This window comes from Melanotaenia boesemani, chromosome 19 (assembly GCF_017639745.1).
Source record: "Melanotaenia boesemani isolate fMelBoe1 chromosome 19, fMelBoe1.pri, whole genome shotgun sequence".
NCBI classification, from domain to species: Eukaryota; Metazoa; Chordata; class Actinopteri; order Atheriniformes; family Melanotaeniidae; genus Melanotaenia; species Melanotaenia boesemani.
The window spans coordinates 19,928,999-19,948,031 of NC_055700.1; the positions used below are offsets into that span (position 1 = coordinate 19,928,999).

The following is a 19,033-nucleotide window of genomic DNA, read 5'->3' on the forward strand; positions in this document are numbered from 1 at the left end:
ACCTTCTCCGATATTAGTCATGAAAGTGCATTAACATACTTAACACTGTAGCTGTGTTTCTATTTATGGACAGGTAAAAGCTGTAGAAGGTGAATATTATAGCTTATGGTTTCTATGGAAATTATTTTTTTTTTTTTTTTTAGCTTTGCATCACACTTCATTTCACTTTTTTTACACACAAATCCAAACTTGTAAATCTATGTGACTTAGATGAGTACCTGAATCTTTTCTTGATGACTGTCATGAGTTTGATGTTTGTGTTTCAAGTGCAGCTATCTCAGCAGCTGTAATATGGATGCACATGAAATATGTTATAAATTATTACATTACATGTAGATAATATGTCAAAGCCTACCTGCATGTGTACCTGTATGTAACTTATAACCTTATCAGTTTCAGTTAAGCTTTTTAAGTTTGCAAATGAGCAAATGTCGGTGTTATATCACACCACACGAGAGGTGCAGTTTGACAAAAAACAAAACAAAAAGAAAAACTCAGAACTCAAACGGCCCTGAGCCCAAGAATCTGTGAGATTATTTCACCTCTGGATATTTTGAAATTCTACTGAGATCTAAAGTATAGTGTAAATTAAGGTAAATTAAGCTGTAGCCTTCCTGTCTGACACTTACTGCCCTGGTGGTAACGCAGCAGTCTACAAATATTTAAACCAGAAACTTGTTTCACTGAGGATCTTAAAATCATGGGCATCATCATACTGAATTAGGCTGTGTATCTTGTGCCCAGAAATGTATTTAGATAATCTGAATCTTTTGATGATATTTTGTTCTTTGTGAAGTATGGATACTCAAGAGTTTTTGCATCTTGTGCCAGGGAACATTATTGTGGAATTGCACCACAACTTGCAGTTTGTAGCAGATTGCTGAACCTTTGACCATCTTTATGTGTGAGGGTCGATGCCTCTCTAAGGTACTCTTTTTATACACAGTCATATTATGGACCTGTTGCTAGCTAAACTACTTAGTTACTACTTTTTATAGCTGCCATCAAAGTAAAAAAAAAAAAGTTAATTCTGTTTATGAATCATAAAAAGTCTATTGTGATATGAAAAGCATTGCATTCTTTTTTTTAATTTACATTTAACACAGCTAATCAACTTTTGGAATTGGGCTTGAATTTGAATTTCAGTATTATTGACGTTAACATGAAGGGCGTCTTCTGTGATGACAATTCAAAGCAATTGGGAGGTGCCACGAACTGCAATTCTTTAAATGGCCACTTGAGGCTTGTGGCCAAAGTGAGGCAATAACAGTAGACATCTGTGTTAAAATTGCTGATTTTAAGTACTGAGATTAATAAATTTCCATCATGACAAAAAAAAAAAAAAAACAGACTTGCAGGGGGAGTATATTATTATCCAAACTGATGCAGATCTCTTGGCACCGAAATGCGAACACGGATGGCATCTTTTTGTAGCTTTGGTGTTCTTTGTCACATTTCTATACCAGCTGTACTCTTAATGTCAAACTCCTCTTATTCTTTTCAGGGTATATGTGTTGTGAACAACTTCAAAGGTGTTCATGGTTCAGCAGCTAAGCAGAAAACTGAGGACTACCGCGGTCTGCCTCTGATGACTTTCCCCCGCGTAGAGAGCCCACTGGAGACCCTCAGCGCACAGGTAGCTAAAAACACTTAACCTGGATCCACAACAGCTTTAAAGTTTGTGATGAGCATTACCTTTCTCTATTAATCGGAAGAGTTCCTTCAAAGTTTTGGGCTTATAATGAAAAACTGCCCTTTGAAAATTTTGTATTGACCTTTTCTTGTTCTGTAACTGGAAGCATCTAGCTTTAAATTGGTGTTTTTATTGTCCTCTGCCTTTTAAAAAAAGAGAAGGTTTCATTTATAGTCACATCTTCCTTTGTTTGTTCTAGTCTACACAAAGAAGTGACACATCAGGCATGATATTTTCACTACGTCTGTCTTCCTTGCCAAATTAACAGGAGATTACACAGAGCACTTGCACCACTTAATATTGACCTTCCTCTATCTGTTCATTACCACACCTTTCCCTACTCCTGCTTCCTTCCATTACTTTCCTGCATTTATCTCTCTCAATCCATAAACTTCCCTTTTCATTCCTCCTCCAACCTGCATTTTCAGAACCATTCGGCATCGATGACGGAGGTCACATGACTAAGGGGGCAGCACCGGGTCACGTTTGCGTCTCCACAGCACTTCCAGACACAATGACGAGGACGCATGCCACGTGGCGCCGAATGCATAATAAAACACTCCTGATTTATCTGTTTCAATCACTTGGGGGACACAACACTCCATGTTTGTAATGGTTTTTATGGGGTTTGGCTACTCTCAAATATGCCCAGCAGGAGGTACAGATCACTTCACAAAGTCAACTTACTGTAAGCACAGGATTTGTTTTTTTTCCCAGGTTTGTGAAATCATTGAAAACATGGGATGTTTCTGTCCTCCAAGGTGTGCTGTTTGTAGTTAGAGGATGGTGTTTTGTACATTTTGTATGAGCGAGTGCTGTAGCCTATCCTGACGATGTTAAACCTGCACACTTCCTGTCAGCCGACTCACTCTGTTTGACATCACATCCTGTCAGCTGAAATGCCTCGTCGGTCACCACGTCCATCCCACTTTGTCTGAAAACTCTGCAATGGAAAAATTATTGATGTTGTTCTGTGGTGTTTGTCATTTGTACAGGAAAAAAAGAAACATTCTTTTTATTATATCTCTGTACATTAATTGACCATTATTAGGTCATATTTTTTAAGGATTTTTTGTTAATCTGTATGACTATTATGATCCATTTGGACCTGTTTGCCTGCTGTAAACATGGATATGTTTTGGTGTCAGTTTAGGTGATCTGGGGAAAAAAAACTCCTCTCCCTTTTGGAGGAAATGTGAGGAAGAGTCAACGATATCCTCTGAGTCACACAAAATGGGCTTTGGCATCCTTTGATTGATACACACACACACACACACACACACACACACACACACACACACATATATATATTATTGCTGCACAATATAAAGAAAATTGGCCTTCATCTCATTATTAGCCTTTCCGATATACACATTCTAACAACTGCCTAAACTGCGATAAAAAATAGTATCTATTTGCATATTTTAAGGAAATTATGTGACGCTGTTCCAAATGCTCCTGAGCATTATTTGACATGGATACCTGCCCCACGTAGATGCTAATATATCTATGAAGATGCTAAGCTGCAGCACTAGAGCACATGAAGCGAGCATTTTGATGGTAAAGGTAACGAGAGGAGTGGGGAAACTGTGGATGCAGAAGAATTTGACTAAACGTAAAAGCAGCATGTCGGCTATTTCGAACTACGTTGGTAAGAAGAGTAATGACACTTTACAAACACAGGGACCCTGCAAGACATGTTGAATACTTGGTTAATCTCCGCTGCAACCTACAGGACAACCACAAGGAGCTTTAGACAAATCCCCCCGATGTTTTGTGAGTTGCAGCGCCGCCTTTATTGTGAGTCCTAATTACCTTGTATCTGCCAAAAAGGACAGCGCTGTGGATATCTGTTGAGGTTAGACAGTGGTCCATTGTGACTGATGTGGCATCTTATCTGGCCTTATCAAAGTTATTCTGTTATTCATATTAGGTATTGTTCTATTAATGTCTAAACTTTTAACAATCCAAACTGGAATAAAAAAAACAAAACAAATCTCCTTATAGTTTATCAAAAGTTGGTAAAGAAACATTTTCAAACTTTTACAAAGGCTGTCATTTTTTAATTTTAGCCCTAGTCTTTTAGACTGAAGGACACCATAGAATGTGATCTGTTTGTGTTGTTAAACAAATCATTTTTACTAATAAAAGAAGAGTTAGTAAAATGTATAATTAGCTAAAACACACTACTATCATTATTATAGTACAAGCTATAAAGTTCAGCAGACGTCTGTGCAGTCCAGACACATCCAGACATATCCAGTAAGGCTCCGTATGAGAAAACATAATAATAGCAGCTTTATTTATTTTATTTATTACAGGTCATATTGTAATCGTAACTACATAATATTGTGCAGCAGTAATTATATATATATATATATATATATATATATATACATATATATATATATATATATATATATATATATATATATATATATAAAGTCAATGAGGAAATTGAGGTGAATGACACTCAAATGGAGCATCTCAACCAACACAAAGACATACATATATGCATATATATATATACATATATATATATTCATATATGTATATATATACATATATATGTATATATATGTATATATGTATGTCTTTGTGTTGGTTGAGATGCTCCATTTGAGTGTCATTCACCTCAATTTCCTCAGTGACTCTCATGTTGATAAAAACAGCTCTACAGCCATGTCTAGTGGGGTGGGCTAATGTCAGGTCTACATAATGATTCCACTACTGTAGGGTTCAGAAATAAATATAAATAAATATTCCGTGGAAGAAATCCTTATAACTGAAACAGAGATGTAATAAGTGAAATTAGGAGATTAACTAGAGGCTGGGCTAGTCCTGTTCGATGACTCCTGCTCCACTTTTCCTCCTCGAGGCACCCCTACCCCTCCCCGACCCACCAGTGGATTGTGATGCAATGTTGTGACTCCTTTTCCTATTGGAAGATATGCCCAGCATGAAGAGAGAAGTCAAGATGTTTTATAGATATTACTCATGATCATTGTGATTATAACTGTCTTTTACTTTAAGAACAAAAAATAAAAAAGCATTTTGTCATAAATGCTACATATATTTTTTTTCTTGGTTTGTCCAAAAATTAAATAGTCAGTAGCAAAGAATATGTGCTCTCCTGTGATTTTTATTTTGTGTGTACAGTAAAAAATACTCACAAATGTGACCAAACATGGTTGCTGTCCCGCTGACGACTTTGATGGAATAAAAGGGAAGCATGTCTGTCCTTGTGTTTGCCTGAATTTTCAGATTGCTGCCTCATCTGCAGCTTAAAGGTATGATTGCATTGTCCTTCAAATAAACAGAATTCCCTAAATTTGACCCTAAACACAGATGTCTTCAGCTTTAAATTATGCAGTACAAATCAATGTTGACAGACAAATGATTCATATGTTTGAAAATGTGAAAAAAAAGGTTTTTTGAGGCCCACTCAGGTTTAAGGTTGAGCTTGAACAACATACCTAAAATCAGCTGAGAACAAATATTAATTAGTTCAGTTTCAAGCTAAAAACCTGAGCTTTTTTATTTTCACTTGTAAAACAAATCAGCAACAAAAAAATGATTCTCTAATAAGCAGATGTTCAGGCAGGCCCTCAAATAGCCAAAAAGAATATGACTTTAGTTTCATCTCTTGCAGTGTTAAATCCTGTGTGGAAGGTGTTTCTCCTCGCATTACACTTCCGTCCAGCCACACATGCTTCCCAGACAGGTGATTAGAATGCGCATGGATATGCTAAAAGCAGATTCTTATTGAGTTCTTGTGTTGATTCAGCCTGTTACCAGCACATCAACTTCTCTGACGATTATGTCACCGCTTAGCAAAGCGTACATGCACAGAGACACAAAAGAAAGCTGACGGCTCAGCCAGTGCACTTTCTCTTTTGCTCTGTCAGGTATTCATTTCAACTGCGACAGCCGGCGCTTACCCTGCAGGCACACTGGTTAAATAGATAGGAGCTGTAAGAGGGTGTGTGTGGCAGTATTTGTCCATGCCATGTGTTTAAAAAATGTCATCGCTGGCTATTCTGTGTATGCCTCCCTGTCCAAATTGCTGTCTCCAAGCAATATGAGTGGAGACAAGTGTGCCAACTAAATATGGTTTCAGGATAGGGTAAAAAGCTCAGAGAGGTTTGGTTATTTATATAGCTGCAGGGTGTTTCATAATGGAATCTATTAAGATGTGTGGAAAAGGGTTACTGCAGGTGAATCTTAAAAACTAGCTTGAAGGTGTGTGTGTTTGTGTTTGTTTGATTGATGTGTCCTAGATAGCAGGTATCGCCTTACTGGTGGTGGCAACTAGTGAATGGAAATCCTTTTAAATCCTGTAAAAACCCTTCACTTTGTCATTAACAAATGACTTCAGATCTTTACTTGAGTGACTTTGTTGTTAATTCACTTTGTTGTTTCCCATCTATTTGCATGTAATCGGTGAACAGCACATGTTCTTGAAAATAATTCTTAGTAGTCTTTCCTTAGAGTAAGCCTCCATATTTTTATAACAAAAAAACAACAACAAAAAAAAAAAACAATACCAACTAAAAAGGGAAGTGCAAAGAGGAGCGGTACATTTTTAATAACAGAACCAAAACAGAAATGATGCAAGAAAACAGTACTCATCAAAGAGGAACTGTTAGCTGTAAATGTGACTCATAGTAACATGTCAGACACAGACCAGTGGTTTATGTATAATGAATTTGTACTTATAAATCAATGGTACTGCTATGTTTGATATAGAGCACCATTATGTTTTCATTCAGAAAGATGGGTAAGAAAAAACTTTTTGGATCAAAACTTAACAAAAGAAAGAAATCTTGGGTTTATTATCACTCCATGTATCAACTCGACTGTTGTGAAGCCACAATGAAACGCCTGTAGAGAAAAACTCAGGACTCTGACAGGTGAAACTGTGGCTTTCTTCAATAAAAAGGGAGTATTTCAGTGAAGTGCAGGACAACATTATACAGTGATCCATTAGTAGGGTTGTGTATTGTCCATTACAAGATGCCAACTGGGCCTGCTTTATGAAGATGTCTTGTGAAAGCTTTGGACAATACCTTTTTTTTTTTTTTTCATTGATTTTTTTTCAACAACAGCCCCATCAAAGTTGAACATACTTCTTAGAGAAAATGGCCAGAGCCAAAGTAAATGCACTGCCTGGGGCCAGAAACATTACATCACCAGTGATACTATCAACCAATCGCCAGCAGCTGTATGTCTGAAAGGTACAAGGTTTCAGCAAGACATAAAGAGTTAACTGGGTGGGTTCAACCAAAGGTCATCATACACTGTTGGGGAATCTCTGAAAACTCATTGAATTAGCCCATTAAATACCAAAGAGTCATCATACCTATGATCAAGCTTATCAATATGGCAAGCAAATGCATCAAAGAGACAGCGCTTAGTGGGAAGGTATGAAAGGGACAATAGAAAATAATAAGCAGAAAATGAAAGTTGGAAAAAGAAAAAAAAGCTGGAGGGATAGAAGAGAAGTGAAATGGAGATTGAGAGGATGCACAGCTCTTCAGTGACACAACAAGCTAGTGGGGGTCCCAAAACAAATTTGGCTCAAGAGTTCTAGTTCACCCTTGTCCAGCACACAGGAAAATCCCAGTTAGAGCCATAGAGCATGATCTGGTCCCAAGTGGACATGTTAGTCCAGCATTCATGGGAACTTCTGAGTCTAAAGGAGGATCTTGCTACCAGAAGTCTGTGTGTTCCAACTCCAGAACTCAGGAAAGGACCGTTATCCAGAACCTAGAGGTTTTGGGGGCTAACAAGGTTTCTCTGGACAAAACAGAGGAGGCAAGGTTCAGAAGTCTGGGAGAGTGTTTGTGTGTTGGTTAGTCTGCTGGTGGGATTGGGCATACTGAGCAAACTGGTGTGTAGTGGGCTGACTAGGTGCAGTCTGGTTTGCTTGCTGGTTTTCTGATTGGTACTGTTCAAGCTCTCTCTTTCGTCTCATGGCTGACTGCAGCTGCTGCTTGATTACAAGGATTTGACTCTCCAGTTCTGACAGTTCCTGAACCAGCGGATTCCGGCCCACACCCAGGCCCTGACTGCAGTCGCCCACTCCTATACCCCGACACTGTATAATGCCCTGTCCAGACCCTCCTTGGCTCAAGCTCCTCCCTAATAGATCAGAGCGACCATTAGAGGTGGTCACTTTGGGCAGGTGTTTCTCCAGCAGGGGAAGAGTATGGGGATGACGAAGAGGAGAAGGGGGTGGTGGAGGTGGAAGATCCTGTGACGATGGACGTTCCAGGTCATTTTGCACATCTTGTGGAAGGAACCTTCGCCTGTTGCAGAGAGAGGATTCTGCCAGATTCCAAGAGGCTGACTGGTTGTTTCCCTCATTGCACCTGGAGATATGCAGGATACAAAGTGAAATGTCAGGTAGAAATTTTAAATCCCAAGATAGGAGAGCCATGTATTATCTGACTGCATCTTTCTAAGCTAAATCCAAAGTATAATCAAATCCTCAGATGGTATTTCACTCCAACCTCAGTGACAACCTTTGTCTCAGCTAAAGATAGTGGCATTTGTATTCTATGCAAGTTGTTTAAGAACATCATAATTCAACACATCTCACACTGTATGACACATGGCAACTCACAAAACACTTGACCTTGAGGGATACTTAGGAGATGTTCATGAATGTGTTGAGTCTTGGACATGAGCACTAAGATAATTACTTTGAGATTCTTAAATACCAGTTTGAATACTTACTGAAAGGTTGCAATGCTTTCTCTAACTATTCCATTAGAAGAAACATGTGACTTCCCTGAGCCTTTGACTGTTTTGTTATTTTTAGTGTGTAAATTCTCAGCCTGCTGATCAGTAATCCACAACTTGGATCTTATAATATAAATACCAGAACATAAATTTCACAACAAACAGTGAATGGATTGGCATTCTGCACCTATATTAAATATATACAAAATACAATAATATTTCCTACACTAAACTCCTCCTTTATGACTTAGAAGTTCTTCTAAAGTTTTTTCCACTAGGAAACATTTCTGTAGTCATTAAGATGTATGTGCCCTATGTACAAACCATCCTTGTGGATACTGACTTGATCAATAGTCTCACACATTTTTTTCCATAATAAAATAATACAACAATAAATACAATACAATAACAATCTTATTAATCCCAAGCTGGGAAATTCTTTTTCTGCATTTAACCCATCCTGGTTGCTGGGAGCAGTGGACTGCCAGATTCCGGCCCCAGGGGGCCATTTTCTGCATTGTTCAGCCTCTCAAAGTCCTCCTGTCTACCTGTTCCTCTTCTTTCCTCTCCTCAACCTCCTCACTACCTTCAGAGCAACCCTTATTTACATTTTCTTCACTTTCAACGTCTATCTCTGCTACATGGAGTTTAGACCACTTACAAGCAAATCAGATGCTTATAGCCTAACATACAATAAAATAAAAGTTACTTGATGTAAATGTTAAGATCCTTATATTGTTTGTTAATATATAATTTAACTGTCTACTTGAGCACATCTAATCTCACATCCTCAGTGATGTTCTGGACATGATGATGGACCCGCTGTTGCTGCTGAGTCTGAAACCAAAGACCATGTTATTTGTGATGTTGCCAATACTGATATATCAGTATGTTACAGTGGGAGTGAACGGTTAAATGCTTGTTTGCTATGCAATAAACTTTTGCTTGGCAACATCGGGAAAGGCTTTCAAATCATGTTTTGTTGTGTAACTCCTGTCTGTGAACTTCAATTCTTTTTCCAATTCTTTTCTAGTTGAATTAAGTAATTTGGCAATAGTTATAAGGAGGTCTGCTGCATTACATTTTTCAGATAGTGTGATGACAGCAGCATTTTTAAAAATCAATAATAGTAATAATAATAATAATACATTTTATTTAAAAGCGCCTTTCAAAACACCCAAGGACACAATACAAAAGAACATTTAAATAGTTAAAAAAAACAGTAGGTACAAAACAAACATTAAAAGAGTTAAAAACAATAAGTACAAAACAAAACGGAACGGAGGACAATATAAAGATGGCGAGTGACTAGATGGCATAGGACTGTCTGAACAAATGTGTTTTGTGTTGTGATTTGAAGAGAGGAAGAGAGTCTATGGTAAGGATATCAGGGGGACGAGAGTTCCAGAGGTGGGGAGCAGAACAGCTGAATGCTCCGCTCCCCACAGTGACGAGGTGTACAAGAAGCTGGAGAGAGGAAGAGAAGGGAAGTGAACGGACCGGAGTGGCAATGTGCAGGAGATCAGATATATATGGTGGGGCCAGATTGTGGAGCGCTTTTAATGTAATGAGGAGAATTTTGAAGTTAATTCTCTGTTTTACGGGGAGCCAGTGAAGTTGTTGTAAGATGGGGGTGATGTGGTGAGTAGTAGGGATCCGTGTAATGATGCGTGCTGCAGAGTTTTGGAGGAGCTGCAGTTTCTGGAGGGATTTATTGGGGAGACCAAAGAGAAGTGAGTTGCAGTAGTCAATCCGGGCAGTAACAAGGCTGTGGAAGAGGATGGGGGTGGTGTGGGGGGTGAGAGAAGGACGGAGACGAGAAATGTTTCTCAAGTGAAAATATGCAGACTGGGTGATATTGTTAATGTGGGAGTGAAAGGAAAGAGTGCTGTCGAGGACAACACCCAGACTCTTTACCTGAGGGGAGGGAAGGACAGCTGAGTTGTTTATGGAGATGGGAAAACTGTTCGATTTGGAGAGAGTGTGGGGCGTGCCTACCAGGAGGACTTCTGTTTTAGAACTGTTGAGTTTGAGGAAGTTGGATGAAAACCAAGAATGATTTTCTTGTAGACAGGTGGTGAGGGAGATTGGTGGAAGGGAAGAGGATGGTTTGGTAGAGAGGTAGAGCTGGGTGTCGTCCGCGTAGCAATGAAAATTAATATTGTGTCTGCGAAAGATGTAACCAAGTGGAAGAATGTAGATAATGAAAAGGAGGGACACCAGCAGAGACAGGGAAAGAGTTTGATACATGGGATTTCAGTCGAATGAATTGTGTGCAGCCAGAAAGGTAAGAAGTGAACCAGGCGAGGGGGGTGTGAGTGATGCCGATGGATGATAGTCTGTCAAGGAGAATGCTGTGAGAGATGGTGTCGAATGCTGCTGTGAGGTCAAAAGGGATGAGAATGGAAAGTAAACCTGAATCTGAAGCTATGAGAAGCTTGTTGGAGATTTTGAGGAGTGCTGTTTCAGTACTGTGAAGGGGACGGAAACCGGATTGAAACTGCTCATAAATATTGTTAGTGATAAGATGGTTATGAAGATGAGAAGCAACAGACTTTCGAGGATTTTGGAAATGAAGGGTAAATTGGAAATTGGAGGAAGGATATTGAAATTATTGGGGTAAAAACCAGGTTTTTTCAAGATAGGCATGACTGTAGTGGTTTTGAGTACATTAATACTAAATAGGTCATCATTGGTAATAGGGTTAAACTCAATATAACAGTTTTTACCATGAGGTCTGTGACATTTATAATGATTGTCATGATTTAATCTGAGACAACCTAGGCTACCTAGTTGTGCTGCTCACCTCTTTTCTCAAACAAATGACTAAGAAGCTTCCCCTCAGTTCATTTCTCTCCCTCTCCTTTATTCCTTTCATTTTCTGGTATCCAGGCTTTACTTTCTTAGAGAAAGACATGCCTTTTTCTTCTAGCTGTCTGGCTGCTCTCTGTATGTATGGTACTCGATTGAACCGATCAGTGCAGATGTGGTGTAAACTGTTCTGCACTCTTGAGAGGGGTGACAGGGCTTATAATCAGTTCATTAAAGATCAAGTCTAACTCCTGTCATGTCAGTCATCATGCAATGCAGATATTAAGAGAATTTTAATATATTTTTAATGGCTATGCCTTCACTATATGCTGCTGTGCAGGACAAAAAAGGAGACCTTAAACGTTAAAGTCCACTCTAGAAATCAAATCCATGTCCTATTAATTTTCTTTTACACATACACTGATCCCAGCAACCTATGCCAGCCAACCTGGAGGTCTTGCTTATGCTAATAAATGAGCTAATAAACGCAAGCAGCATGGATTTGAGGGGTTAGTTTGGCACAACAGAACCAACGTCATGTTCATTTGAAGCTTAAGCACGCATCACTTAACAAATCCTCTCATTCTCTTCTTCTCTCTTTCTTTTTCTAATGTTACTCCAGGGAAGGAAAAAGGAGTAGAGTGATCCGAAATTAGTGTCCATTGTACATCATTTGTAAATCAGTTCTACCCTCTGTTCAGGTTACTTATTCCTTTTATTCAAAATTCATGTACTTTAATATAGAGATAGTGCAAGCAGAGAGCAAACAAATTCTACTTCTGGCAAGACAAAGAAAAAATATAAGGACAATGTTCCTCTGCCTTTCAACTCAGAAAATCAGAAATATTTGACGCACACAAGGGTGCTGGTGTCTCATTGGAGTTAAAGAAGAAAAAAAAAGACTATTTGATGTCCTTAATTTTGTAATGTACCAACCATGGAAATATCCAGCAGGAAGCAAAGTGAAAACTGCTAAAAAAATTTTTTAGTTTTTTGCAATTGTAATTTTTGTTATGTCAAATAAGTAATGAGATTTGATAAGTTTAAGCATTAACTGTTAGATCAATATTCTGAGCTATAATCCAGAAAAACTTATAAATATATATATGATTTAAGATATTTACAAGTATACTGTAAACAGCAGGACATTTGTGGATGCAAACTTCTAGCATCACTTTTACCCTTTGCTCCCATAATGGAAATAAAAGCAGAGGTCAAAATATATACAGCACGTAACCACTTTTAATATACTTCCTGTCAATGCCACTACTTCCTGTCGTAGGCTAATGGGAATGGCTTTTAACTGTTATTGCACCAGATCTGCCAGGACTGAAGCCTTACCAAACAGCTCTCAGAATCAAAGCTATTCTTCCAGGTGAGAAGAAAATGTGACAAGAGATATCTAATGAGATATTCCTGACATCAAAAGAGACTTCAAACTAAGAGATGGCATTTCAGAAAATAGGAACATGAAAAGACTCCCTATTAAAAGATATACATGCAAGAGGGCACCTGTGCTTAGAGCATGGTTGCAATGAAAGAGTGTTTTAAAATAATATAGGGATTATCAAGATAAGCACTCCAGTTTCAACAACTTTGTGTGGTACGTGTTGCTTATAAGTGCTAGAGCTGACAAAATTACAGTTTGGTATTCTGAGACTGGCAAGGATTGCTGGTTGTGCTGTTAACATGAATTTCATGTAACTGCTGATAACTGCTAGGCTTTAAATGGACTGTTTGGAAATGTTTGAATTCTTTTATTGGTATTTCAAAGCCTCCAGTCTGTCTGCTGTAACTAGAATGCCTCTTTGCTCTGATGGTTTCTGATACATTTATACAGTAGTCTACATATAAAGTGCAGTATAAGGATTTTTAATAGCATGTAAAAAATATGAAAGGAATTTATAATCTGTCTAAATTTGCCACTTTGTACAGATCAATGTGAAAAACTGACACAGCTCATTCTTTTTTCTCATCTGTCACTCCAAACTCAAGCAGTATCACAGATTATGTGATAGAAAAAAGTTAAAATTTCAAAACTAAGTGGAAGGCTTTGTTTTAGATTCTGTATCCATAAGAATACAGACGTTTGTAGAAAAGTGCCAATAATACAGTTTTTTCTTTCTATCTCCCTTCACAGAGAAATAATTTTGTATTAACCAAGTACTGTAACGTTTCTCTCTCTTACAAAGGGAACAAACTCCTGCCTCACTCTTTTTTCTGCTGTTTCATCCCTCCATATTATTTTCACAAATTTTCAGGTTCAATTTTCTCCATATATGAAGGTTTAACATATGTCTTCACAGCTTGCAAAATCCTTCAAAACACTTGGATGATAAGAATCTATTACTTTTCTGTCTCATGCCAACCATCTCAGCCTGTGAAAAGAGATCAGACTGTTCACATTCACCTACAGCACTTTTCCAGGCTATGAATCAGGCAATATTTCACCAACAAAGACTTTTTCCCAATCCATCTGTCAGGACAGATGTCGTTATTGGCCCACAGACACTTGATGCAAAAAGGGGAGGCCGTGCTTCAACAAGCAGGGCATTAAGTGCATCCCACTCAAGTGTCCTTGAGCGAGAAATTGAATAACCCCTTGACCATCACATATAGCAGTCAAAAACTCACTGAAACATCAAATTACTTCATGTCAGTATTTCTGAATCAAGATTCAGCTATCGATTTATGTTTGTCTAACTTTTTGTGGCTTTATCTCTGTGAAAAATAAACTACAAAAAAGTAGAGAAACATGTGTTTAGTTAATTATTTCTACCCTTTATTAATACCAGTAGATGTTGTATTATATATTGTTAGAAAGCCTGATTAGTCACCTTTAAAATGAGGTTATAAGAATCTCTTGTGTGCTTTTTCTCTTTTTTTGAGTTGCTTGATGGATTACATGTTTCTCTCACAGTAACAAGGAAAACACCATATGTTAGCCACTTTTACAATTTATTTCTTTGGCAATGTCCTCAGTCAGCAGCATGTGGAAGATCTATACACAGCTGCAACAGCTTGGAACCTCCTCCTCTTGATGGTCATATTTTTCTGTGGGATGGCAACTGATTCCTCAAGCAGGAGTTGTTAAAGGTCAACCAGCGCAGCTGTGTAGGTGTATCTAGCACATACAGCTTGCCCAAGCTGATCCCACAAGCGTTCAGTTGGATAGAAGTCTAGACTCATGGCAGGTCCATTCCATCCTCTAATGATCCTGGTTCTGTGGGGGAGAATGTTGTCATCCAGGAGGATGGAGGTAGGTCTCAGATTCTGGAGATGTGGGATTGCCACTGGCTGCAGAATCTCGATCTGATATGTCTGTCTATTAGTTACATGCCAATCAGGTGTCAATCATACATCTGTGGCTGACACACACCTGGCAGCATTTTAATCTCAAAACAAGAGTGAATACCAACTGGTGCACATTGCAGGTGATTTTGGTGCATTTCTCGGGGGGAGTATCCATATGTTTAGCTGTGTTGCTCAATTCAAAGAAGTACAATCCTTACTGGTAATACCTTGCTGTAAAGGTGAGGCTTTCTAATTATATACATATAATACACTACCAATTAGTATTATTAAAGGGGAGAAATAACTGTCTGAACACACATTTCCTGACTTTTTGTGCTAAGTTTATGAACTGAGAAAGAAAACAAAACAAGAAACAAGAACAAAAAATCTATTTATTGTTTCACAGAATACTAAAACAAGTCAAGTTTTAACAACAACAACAACAACAAAAAAAAAACTGCTTCCCTTCTTGTAAGACATTCTCCATCATATAAAGAACAACAGCTCAAAAACAAGAAATTGCTAAATTCCTATTTCCTATTTCACTGTGTGATTTTATGTCTTGATTAAGATAACTAGTTGTCTCTGCTTGTCTTATTGTGTCCTTTGGATCTTATTTTAACTTATTCTGCCTTCACCTGGACTTTCCAACTGCTTTTAGCCAAAGTTTGTTTTCCTTGAGGAGATTAATGACTGCATGTGTCTGAACTTTTATTCAGTTAAACAAAAACAAAACTGAGGTGATGGTCTTTGGAGCCAAAGAGAAACGATTAAAGGTCACCACAGAACTTCAGTCTATAAACCTAAAAATCACCAACCAGGCCAGAAATCTGGGTTTATTGATGGGCTCAGGCCTTAACTTTGAGAAACAGAATCACAAAGTCAGCCTACTATCACCTTAAGGATATATCAAGGGTAAAAGATCTGATGTCTCAGCAGGACCTGGAAAAACTAGTCCATGCTTTCATCTTTGGTCGGCTTGATTATTGTAACAGTGTTTTTACAGGTTCTACCAAAAATATCAATTGGACACCTGCAGCTTATTCAGAACTCTGCTGCTCGAGTCCTCACTAAGACCAAGAAAGTGGACCACATCAGTCCAGCTCTGAGGTCTTTACACTGGCTGCCTTTTTGTCAGAGAATAGACTTTAAAGTTCTGCTGCTGGTCTATAAAGCTCTGAATGGTTTAAGACCAAAATACATCAGTGACCTCTTGACCCAGTATGAACCTGCTAGAACCTTCAGGTCATCTGGATCCAGTTTCTAAGCTGTTCTCAGAGTCAGAACCAGACATGGGGAAGCTGCATTCAGCTTCTATGCTCCACATGTCTGGAGCAAACTCCCAGAAAGCCTCATATCAGCTGAAACACTGATTTTATTTAAATCCAGGTTAAAGACCAACCTGTTCTCTGCTACATTTCAATAGTTTTAGCAGCAAATCAGCATCTGTGTCTTTTAAGCTTGAATTCTTTAACTTGATCATGTTTTAATTCTGTTTGTTAACTTTATTTCTTGCATTTTATTTATCTTATCTTAGCTTTCTTTCTGTTTTTATTTATTTTATTTCATTTAATGGTTTGTTTCTTTTAATGCACCTGTTATTACTCCCTTCTGTAATGCTTTTAAAGTTTTATGTAAAGCACTTTGAATTGTCTTGTACATGAAGTTTGCTTTACAAATAAATTAGCCTTGCCTTGACATCTTCTGTCATCGCTTCATCAGTTTGTTCTCTTCTCTTTAACTAAACCTGCCTATGTGCCCAGCTTTTGTCTCCTCCCTCTTGATATCCATACAACCTATATAATATAGATTTACTAGAATTGCCTAGATTTTTCATTTCAGCCCGTGTGTGTGTGGCTTTTTTAGCTTGATACTAAACTGCACAATTGTAATTGGCCATCCGAGAGTGTTCCATGGTATTAATGAGCCTGCTCTTAATTCTCTGAGACAGACATTTCTCTGAAGCCTTTGGGTTCTTCTACATCCCTATTAACATAGTTAGGAAATTAAATACATTATGGTTAGATCTTAAGTAGTAATTGTAGCCAATTTAATTTCTACCCATGTGATCCATTTGGTCACACAAGGCTTCCATGCAGATTTATACTGTAGGGGTGTAGTGCTGATGCTGATACTCTATGGCTTATTGTGATATAAGAGCTCCAAAGAAGGAGCTGTTTACTTTATAAAAATATGTACATTAAATGTGAAGATCATTAAAATTTGGTGCAGTGCTTGCCAAGCCGACATTTGAGCTTCAAGTTTCTGTAAGATGCTAGCAATAAGACAGTAATAATTTCTGACTTCGAGACAGCATGCAGGCACGATGCAGGGGAGCGTGATTGAATGAGTGTAATTATGCAAGAGTAGGCAGTCTATCCTCATTACTGTAGGCATCCTTCACATGGACTTGTCTCCATAATCATTACGTGTATTTAATCCCCACTTTGAGCGCTCCACCTGAGAGTCCCCTCAGTGTGCTGTGTTAAGTAGGGATAGATGTAAAAAAGAGTGCAGCTGAATTTTTCGTACAGAGTGTAATATAATATAATATAATCTGTTTGCTCGGCAAATGCTTTTGATGAAAAAAAAAAAAAATGCATGTGAACATGAGCCGAGGTGAAATGTGATGTACTATGGTGTCAGAACAAATGTCAACCTTATGTAGAGCAAAGTAAAGGCTTTCAGTTATTCAGAAATTGGTCACTTTTGTGTTAATGTTCCTCATAGTGATGGAGAAAGTAATGTTGAATTAGACTGAACAATATATCAAGGGAAACTTGTTACTAAAGTCCTCGGAGCATGGCGTCATTCATTTTAGCATGAAAAGCAGAAAGCGGTTTCGTAAAACATAGCAGCAGTTGATAGAAGCAGCTAAAAAAATCCCTTTTTTACAAATTAAAGTTTACAGAACAAAACATATTATAACAGTGTAGTTGATCTAAGGGCATCATCTTCACTGTCACTGCTTGTAAGAAAAGAAATTTTACCACATGTGTAACACTGTAAGACCTTCTAAGGTTACAGATTTCTTGTGATCAAAAAAGCTAATATCACAGTAGGAAGTGTGCCAAAAATAAAACATCAGTATATTGGAGCAGTTGAAAATATTGATATAAAGTCAGACAAAGTAGATGCTTCAGTTGTAGCTTAAACAATGTTTAGTTATTTTCTCTGACTTATTTGGCTCAGAAGCCCTAGGAGAGTGATTTAGTGCTGCAACATATTAGCAAAGATCATTGAAGAGAAATGTTTTAACAGCACTTTCATTTATTTAAAAAGAAGATCTGTTGGATTTCTCTAAAAACCTGCTCAGAGGCCTAATTAGCCTACCACTGCTTTGTGTGATTAACTGCTAATCATTGTGAGTGTTCAGACTTGTGCTCTGATGAATACAATATATACTGATAGTGTATGATATACTAGGTTGAACCTAGTCAGATTTCAAAATGTTTAAGAAAAATACCAGAACGCTCATGTATTGCTGTCACTGCAGATATTTTGTCCTAAAACTGGAGGCTTACAGATACAATAATTAGGTTTCTAGGAGTTTTTCTTTCTTTTTTTTTTTTTTTTTTCATGTTCAACGACCAACCAACAAGCAGAGATGCAGAAATGGCCCTCATATTAAACCTGTACTTTTATTACATAAAAACAATAAATAAAAAAATAAATAAATCAATGCCCAAGTTCAAGACTATCTCACTCAGGTTAATATCAAACAAGGAGAGAAAAAGGATGTTTTTGTAACACTTTGTCCTCTTAAACATTCAAGAAATACATTCACAGTTGCTTTTGCCTCTCCCCAGATGTAATCATCTCATAATCATTCTAAGCAGCTGTAAGTGCCGTGAGAGCGTACGCATTTTACAGTATAACTAAAGGAAAGTCCCATATGTTTGGTGTTGATTCACAGTAAAGTTAATAAGAAGGAAAAACTGACAATTTTTAGAATAATTATACCTTGAATTTATCATTTTTCTGTGCTGTGATTTCTGTGATTTTCTGTGCAAACTCAAGCAATACTTTTTCTTTTTTTGGGGTTTCTAACTGAACCAAAAAGCCTGGAAGAACTCTTTATAAATCAATTAATCAAGTTTATTCATAGAACACATTTAAAAACAACTCACGTTGACTAAAGTGCTGAACAGTTTCAGTTAAAAGCAAAAACAGAAACATAAAGCAAGGGAACAAATTAATACAGAGGGAATTAAAAGGAGGTCCGATCAGGAAGATTCACAAACTAATAAAAAGAAGTGTGTTTTGAGCCTAGATTTAAAAGAATCAATGGAAGGGGCAGATCTGACAGAGGGGGTAGTATTATTCCAGAGTCTGGGGGCTGCAATTGCAAAGGCACAGTTTCCCCTGAGTTTGAAGTTTGAGCGTGGTATCACTAGCAGCCCCTGGTCAACCGACCTAAAGGGATCTGGGGGAGGAGTAAGGGTTTAAAAGATCTTTGATGCAAGTGGGTGTCAGTCCATGCAGTGC

At 37.8% G+C, this 19,033-nt stretch overlaps 2 protein-coding genes across 4 annotated transcripts in view; one reads left to right on the top strand and one right to left on the bottom strand.

Moving 5' to 3' along the window:
• plppr1 (phospholipid phosphatase related 1) overlaps positions 1 to 2,961 on the top strand; it is a 55,005-nt gene extending 52,044 nt beyond the window's left edge. For all 3 annotated transcript variants that reach the window (XM_041970766.1, XM_041970768.1, XM_041970767.1), the window contains 2 exons: positions 1,505 to 1,636; positions 2,122 to 2,961. In XM_041970766.1, the coding sequence (XP_041826700.1) occupies positions 1,505 to 1,636; positions 2,122 to 2,154 (165 nt within the window). In that variant the 3' untranslated portion in view covers positions 2,155 to 2,961. The remainder of the gene's footprint in view (positions 1 to 1,504; positions 1,637 to 2,121) is intronic.
• A 3,308-nt stretch (positions 2,962 to 6,269) lies between these two features.
• The window catches only part of grin3a (glutamate receptor, ionotropic, N-methyl-D-aspartate 3A), a 70,506-nt gene continuing 57,742 nt past the window's right edge, over positions 6,270 to 19,033 (bottom strand). Inside the window, exon 10 of the mRNA XM_041970625.1 lies at positions 6,270 to 8,067. Coding sequence (XP_041826559.1) covers positions 7,518 to 8,067 — 550 coding nt within the window. The 3' untranslated portion in view covers positions 6,270 to 7,517. The remainder of the gene's footprint in view (positions 8,068 to 19,033) is intronic.